We start from the raw sequence: 7,401 nt of genomic DNA, 5'->3' as shown, positions 1-7,401 counted from the left end.
TTTAATGGTTAAATGATTCCCTTTTCTCTGTAATAATAAAACAGTACCTGTACTTGATCCCAACTAAGATATAATTACCCCTTATTGGGGGCAGAACAGCCCTATTGGGTTTATTTAATGGTTAAATGATTCCCTTTTCTCTGTAATAATAAAACAGTACCTGTACTTGATCCCAACTAAGATATAATTACCCCTTATTGGAGGAAGAACAATCCTATTGGGTTTAATTAACCTTTAAATTATTTCTTAGCAGACTTAAGGCATGGAGATCCAAATTCCAGAAAGACCCCTTATCCAGAATACCCCAGGTCCCGAGCATTCTGGCTAATGGGTCCCATACTTGTAATAGAGTTCTATACCCACTTATAGTTGGGTACAAAGTGTCATTATGCTCAAACATTTGTTATTTATTTCTCTTCTTGGCTTTTATTCCTTCCCATTCATTTTGCGTTTGCCTCCCTAATGTTCTGCCCTTTATTGTTTTTATTTTTATGGTTTCTCTTTTACTGTCACCTTGTGTTTTGTCCTTACCTTTTTCATTTTTTTCAGTGTCATTATCCCTTCCATTCTCCTATATCTTCTTTTTTAATTGAGTTTATGTTTCCTTGAGGGTGGGAAGGTGCATAATGACAAGGTTTACTTTAGTAAATAGATCAAAAATACTTAAAATGTTGTATAAGATTATATTCATCATCTATCATCTATCTATCTATCTATCTATCTATCTATCTATCTATCTATCTATCATCTATCTATCATCTATCTATCTATCTATCTATCTATCTATCTATCTATCTATCATCTATCTATCTATCTATCACCTATCTATCTATCTATCTATCTATCTATCTATCTATCTATCTATCACCTATCTATCTATCTATCTATCATCTATCTATCTATCTATCTATCTATCTATCTATCTATCATCTATCTATCTATCTATCTATCTATCTATCTATCATCTATCTATCTATCATCTATCTATCTATCTATCACCTACCCAGATAGCAAAAATCATGTGGTCCAGATCTGGCCCAGACCCATCGTAATTTCTGGGCCAGATTCGCGCAACTGACTTGGGCCGGTGTCTTTTGGCACAACGGGCCAATACTGGCACATATCCGATTGTACTTATCCGGACCAGCACTGAGCCGGCTCCGGGCCAGATGCGGATTCCTTTATGATGATCTGGCTCAAATGTGGACCAGATCTGGTCCAGCTCTGTTCTGGTTCTGGTCCCATACCAGCCCCAGATGTGGGCCAGAAGTGTGGAATAGATGTGGGCCAGATGTGGTTCACATTTGAGCCAAATCATCATAGCATCTGGCCTGGAGTTCGCTCAGCTGACTCAGATCTGGCCCAGACTGCGGAGACTCATTCCCTTCCTTCCACCTAATCCCCCCCAATGAGCCCAACTGACATAAGAAAAACACAATGACGCCGTTTTGGTGGGTGGAGTTCGGCCACAGCTTTATTAAAGAATCCAACATCAGAATAGTCCTTGCCATGTATTTCCAACTTTTACCAAACATCCTAAAGACTGTTTTATAACGAATGCCAGCCACTGCGAATGCAGTGGGCATGTGGAAACCATCAAACAACCAGAGATTAAATGGCCAATCACCCGCCATATGCTGTGACAAATCAAAACTCGAAATTACTGACCTACTGGTCACAAGCTAAATGCACTTAAACAGGGAGGGAGGAGGGAGATTCCGCTCCGTGTGTAGCAGGGAGGTAAGGCTGCAACGCTGCGCTGGGATGTGACAGGGGCAACAGGGGGAGGGGTGAGTGTGGGGTCTAATCTTTCCCGCCCAAGGCTACCAACTTAACCCTTCGTGTTCCGGAAGGAAATTGAGCCCCAGCTAGCTGCACAGTCCCTCTGCGCTTTCATTAATTATTTCAGCGCTCTCTAAGACTATGTTGTCTAGAATTTCAAGCATTTATTATCTAAAATATACATGATTAAATATCTTATTGTCTTTTGCTACTTATTTTTTTGATATAAACAAATACTGTATTAAAATGCCTTCTGATCATCTAATGTTAATTCTAACACAACAGCCACTACTTTACTGTAAACATACAAAAACAATTACACAGAGCAGATTCGACCTTACTTTCTACCTAACACAGTTTTTTACTTACTGTGCTTCCATAATATTCACCAAGCTTAAATCAGTGCTACACAATAAGAAAAACCTAATTATTACCACATAGTTGTAATGCAACACTTCCTGAAATTTAAAAAATATAAATAAGTCAACTGAGATCTAATTTCAATTTAAGTTGTTAGTCACAAACATTATTTACCAATATTTTCTCCATGTTTTGAGCCTTGTTATGCTTTTACTAACAAAGATGGTAGGGGAGTGACAGGATAAGGAATAACATCCAATAAAGGCCCTGAGTCAGTGGTCACAAGCAGTTCTTGGACTTCTGTTTAAGTATTGTTTTTCTGTTTCAAAGTAAAGTAAATTGACAGTATATTTATACTAATAAAAGAAAAACAAACACTGATCTTTACAACACTGTTGACAAAAATAATTATTGTGCAAAGTGTAAATAAAAAACAAATAAAACAGTACAAGAACAATGCAAATAAATTCATTTATTTATTTATTTACTATTTTTTTTAACTGTGCAACTACAGGAGTTGGTCCCCCGAGTCCAAACAATGTGGTCAGAGCAAAACAGAGAATACTAATAATAACAGATTTATCCCAATGAACTAAAAACACAATCAGATAGAGCAGTCAAACAATTTAATTCCCACGGGCCATCTGAAAAAAGAAAAAAACAAAACACCAATAAGAAAGCTGTTATTTTTCCACTAAAGCAGTGTTATGAGACAGACTATGGATAAACTGCAAATTAACTTATAACTTATTTTACTGATTAAGTTATCTTACAAATTCTAGTAATATTTTTATTTATTTATTATTTTTTTATCTATAAATCAATGGCTGTTTAATAATGTTTGAGTTTTTTGCCTTAAATAAAAGTTGAAATTTATTTTTATCATGAAGTCAACCTCTATTACTGACTTGTTGTCCTAATGAAAAAATGGAACTGCCACTATGCTTCTTGGATCTGAATTTACCTCAGTTAACGCCTCTTTGACTCTTGAACGCTCTTTCCGGCCACCGCCACGGTCAGGAGCAAGATTGAACCAACGGATGGCATAAGAATCTATCTCACTGTCTGCTGCATTGGTCGAAGACTGGTTCTTTCTTATAGCCCCTGTAAAAAAGAAAAATAAGAATCTTTAACTTCCACAGAATAATAAGCTCCATAAAAATGGCATAGTAACTTTATTGTTTAGGTTTTAAAGATGTATCTAATACTCAACTTCTTGGTATTACTCAATACTTACTGATCAACAAACTTCTTGTGAGCATTTCCTTAAAGCACTTCTTCCCATTGACTCCTTTCCAGTTTATTTGTTTGGCTACTGCATCTGAGTAAAGCCTTGAAAGTATGTTCCATGTCACTCTTTTGGTGTTTTGACCTCCAACAGCACCCAGAGCAGATATCTGAAAAGACAAAAATATATTATATTCTCTGCTCTAATCAAAACGAACAAATTTTATATAATGTAGAGAACAGCATATTCCAGGGGCCGTTTTACGGTGAGGACCCTCTCTGACTACAAAAGTAGAGAGAGACATTAGTAAAGTCAAGACGCTTTTATTGTCATTACAACCACATATAGCTGACGCAGTACAGCAAAGGGACAAAGTTTTACCTGCAACCTGCAGGTAAAACTTAGTCCCTTTGCTCAGTACTAATCTTAAATTACTTATATAGGTCAGTCAGGGTAGGACTGGCCAGAAGGGATGACTTTGACGTAGTTGGCCAGCTTGAAGTATATTGCAATGTACGGACAAACAATCCCTCTTTTGAGGTGGGGGGGAAGGCATTTCTTAGTAGCTGAATGCACAGAAATGTCCTAATGTCCTATTTCTACATATTGATAATGGGTGAGTGCAGAGGATTTTTTGCGGTTGTTTATATTTCTTTCACCAAAAACTAAAAAGTGGCGGTTGAGGCGGATTTCTGTCTGTGAATCTGGAGAAAGTGTTTTCCACCAGTTTTTCCACAACTTTTACTCCAAAAAAGGGCTCTCTCCACTTTTGTGAATTCCCCCCCTTGTCTTGAGGCACGTAGGAACAACAGCGCTGCTCAGGAAAATGTTAAAGATGCTAGCTGTCCTGCACATTCCCTGAACGCTCTGCCAGGAATGTTGTCTGGTCCAGCAGATTTCCATGGGTTAACTCTGCATTTGCGTAATGTTTCTTAATGAACATACAGAGCATCTGATCACTGGAGGGAGGGATGGTCTTCATCATGTTGTTCTGTACCATGAACCGAACGAGTACCAAACTTTATATTAATTGGTGCCCTAAATCTAACACTCTCACCTTAAATAATATGTAACCAAAACTAAGAATTAATATTAATATTTGAGGCCAGTATCACTACAACAGGCACAGAACCACTTGAGATAACGTAGGTACAACAACCATAAAGTAGCTTTAGATAATGGGAAAAAAAACATACCATGTTTTGTTTAGCTTGTGAATTTCTTGAGTCTTTAAGCCATTCCTCAAACTCCTCAACTTCAGGCACAGTGGTCAGGGGGATACTGATGTCTTTAGGCTTTTCAGCCACAGGAGCCTCTGTCCCCAGTCTTGAAGCAAGATTGTTCACAGCAGCAGCAATCGCCATTTGCTGTTCCTTCACATGTTCCAATAAAGTTAGGATGTGCAGCTGAGCAGCTACAATAAAGGAAAGATTGAAAGATTTCTTTTTATATATCATTTTGAAAAACTGGATGTTTGAAATAAAAAAAAAAAAGATTTTACCAGAGCATGGAATTGGTCCAGTGCCTGTCTTCCCCAGTCTAAATGTGGGCCTAAAGAAATGCTCATCTGGCAGAGGCGTGGCAGAGATCTGGCCCATAGAGCTTGATGGTGTGTGAGAGACACGTGTTGCAACTTGAGGCACTGAGGATGGGGAGAGTCATTATTTTTAGCTCACTGATTGTTGATCAAAGATGGCATGCAAACAATTATTAAAAAATATACTATATATATATATATATATATATATATATTAATTATTATAAAAAATACCTGACTGGAAGGCATGCAAGATGTACTTAAGGGGGCAGGTGGTGCTGCTGTGAAACATAGGTATGTCAATAACATATTTTTAAGTGAATAACAACAAATTATGATAAATTTACTATTATAATAATAAATCCTTTATGTTTATAGTTTCTATTGTCCTTATGTGCAAGTTGCTTTGTATAAAAGCATCTGCTAAATGACCAAACTAAATGTAAGCTTACAATGAACAATGTTCAGCCAAGATCTGTCAGATTCACTCAGCACATAAAAACTTTACAGTTACATTAACTGCATCAGATCCAGGCAAGTACCTTGACTCAAGATAAAATTTGCCACGGCTTGACTGTATATACATGTTCAGTTGTAACATTAACATAACAGTATTAAAAAACTATTCAACGAAAATAAAAGAATATACCAGTAAAATAAGATTCCGTCTGCCTCTGGTCTAGGAGAGGTCTAGCAGTAGTCAGGAGTAGGGGAAGGAATAGGTGGTACTGGAAAAGGGAGGACATTGTGGCATCTCCTCTTTATAGCTGTCTCTGGCTCACTGTCAGAGTCTGTATCGCCAAAGATTTGCCCAACAAACAACACAAACACCAACTAATCATGTTTGGCAGGGTTAAAAACTTTAACAAATTGCTTTAAGATTAAAACCTAAAAACACTCAAAATACATAAAAAGACACACAAAATATTAAATTAACTTACACTATGGAATCTATAGTATGACTTGTATCAGTTGACCCTTTATAGTACTGCAAAATATCCAAACAGTCCATTGCTTCCTTTGGCAATTATAGCAAATTACTTCAAAGCAAAAAAAGAGAAGTTTACACTACCTAGCCTTTCAGCTCTATAGTTAAATATTTCTAAATGTATTTTAAATGGTACATAGTAGTAGTGGTGTAATAGTCTCTAATAATATGCTGTGATAATGGCTGAGTTTCCCCTGAGACCCCTCTCCCTGGGCCTGTATGGAGCTGGGCACAGTCACTGTTGGCAATCTGTGCCAGATAGCAGAACTCACCAGGCACTTGGGATCCACATAAGGTTCTTTATTTGTTGTGGGTTAACAAACGTTGGGGGTGGATGGACAAATGCTGGAGGTCAAAAGAAATATTGCTTTCCCAACCCCTGGAGTAGCTCCTCACACATAGGAAGCAGGAACATGAATGGCATGATGGGAGGAACTGACGTCACACATAAGGAAGGGGATGGGAGGGTATACAGACTTTGAAGTAAACAAGTTGTAATGCGACCTTGGTCACTAGGTGGCAGCGTAACAATGAAAATACATATAAACCATTAACTTTAAAACATAATATACAGTATTACCTGCTGGGGCAGCACAGTGACTTACCTTTATGAAATTTGTAGCTCTGAGGATGTACTGTACCACCGATAACTACCACACCGAAGAATTTTGCGCACTCGTTTTCACAGATGCGGCACAGATCCGTTTAGCGAATGTTCCCGCCCACTGACACCCGGCCCTGAGCTGTGAAACGCAGGTGACTGTAACACGGATTTGCCGGTTTGAAAACGGATCTGGCTCGGAGTCAGCTGCCGTGTGGGAAACGGAGGTGACTGTAACGCGGATTTGCCGGTTTGAAAACGGATCCGGCTCGGAGTCAGCTGCTGTGTGGGTATCTATCTATCTATCTATCTATCTATCTATCTATCTATCTATCATCTATCTATCTATCTATCTATCTATCATCTATCTATCATCTATCTATCTATCTATCTATCTATCATCTATCTATCTATCTATCTATCTATCTATCTATCTATCTATCACCTATCTATCTATCTATCTATCTATCACCTATCTATCTATCTATCTATCTATCTATCTATCATCTATCTATCTATCTATCTATCTATCTATCTATCTATCTATTTATCATCTATCTATCATCTATCTATCTATCTATCTATCTATCTATCACCTATCTATCTATCTATCTATCTATCTATCTATCATCTATCTATCTATCTATCTATCTATCTATCATCTATCTATCTATCTATCTATCTATCATCTATCTATCTATCTATCTATCTATCTATCTATCTATCATCTATCTATCTATCTATCTATCTATCTATCTATCTACCTATCTATTATCTAGGAGTCAAGGGTTTCAATGCAAACAGTAACAGCAGCTACGGTAAATTGGAAATCGACCTCCAAGGTCTTTTAACAGCCCCCAATAGTGATGGGCGAAATGTTTTGCCAGGCATGGATTTGCGGCGTC

The 7,401-nt window shown here is 37.5% G+C and overlaps 1 protein-coding gene across 2 annotated transcripts; it reads right to left on the bottom strand.

The window, feature by feature from the left end:
- Positions 1 to 2,594: 2,594 nt before the first annotated feature.
- LOC116411720 lies at positions 2,595 to 6,208 on the bottom strand. Of its 2 annotated transcripts, XM_031904533.1 has the most exons (7): positions 6,168 to 6,208; positions 5,557 to 5,698; positions 4,872 to 5,012; positions 4,567 to 4,784; positions 3,380 to 3,539; positions 3,107 to 3,246; positions 2,595 to 2,786 (listed from the first exon to the last, which is right to left on the bottom strand). In XM_031904533.1, exons 2-7 carry the CDS (start codon positions 5,651 to 5,653, stop codon positions 2,769 to 2,771), a joined length of 774 nt encoding a protein of 257 aa, XP_031760393.1. In that variant the 5' UTR covers positions 5,654 to 5,698; positions 6,168 to 6,208; the 3' UTR covers positions 2,595 to 2,768. The 2 variants fall into 2 exon arrangements, with proteins under 2 accessions (XP_031760393.1, XP_031760394.1); XM_031904534.1 differs by lacking the exons at positions 5,557 to 5,698; positions 6,168 to 6,208 and adding an exon at positions 5,142 to 5,414.
- Positions 6,209 to 7,401: the final 1,193 nt, after the last annotated feature.

Source organism: Xenopus tropicalis, chromosome 6, assembly GCF_000004195.4.
Source record: "Xenopus tropicalis strain Nigerian chromosome 6, UCB_Xtro_10.0, whole genome shotgun sequence".
NCBI classification, from domain to species: Eukaryota; Metazoa; Chordata; class Amphibia; order Anura; family Pipidae; genus Xenopus; species Xenopus tropicalis.
The sequence above is the reverse complement of the archived record's forward strand: the minus strand, read 5'-3'. Positions and strand labels throughout refer to the sequence as shown.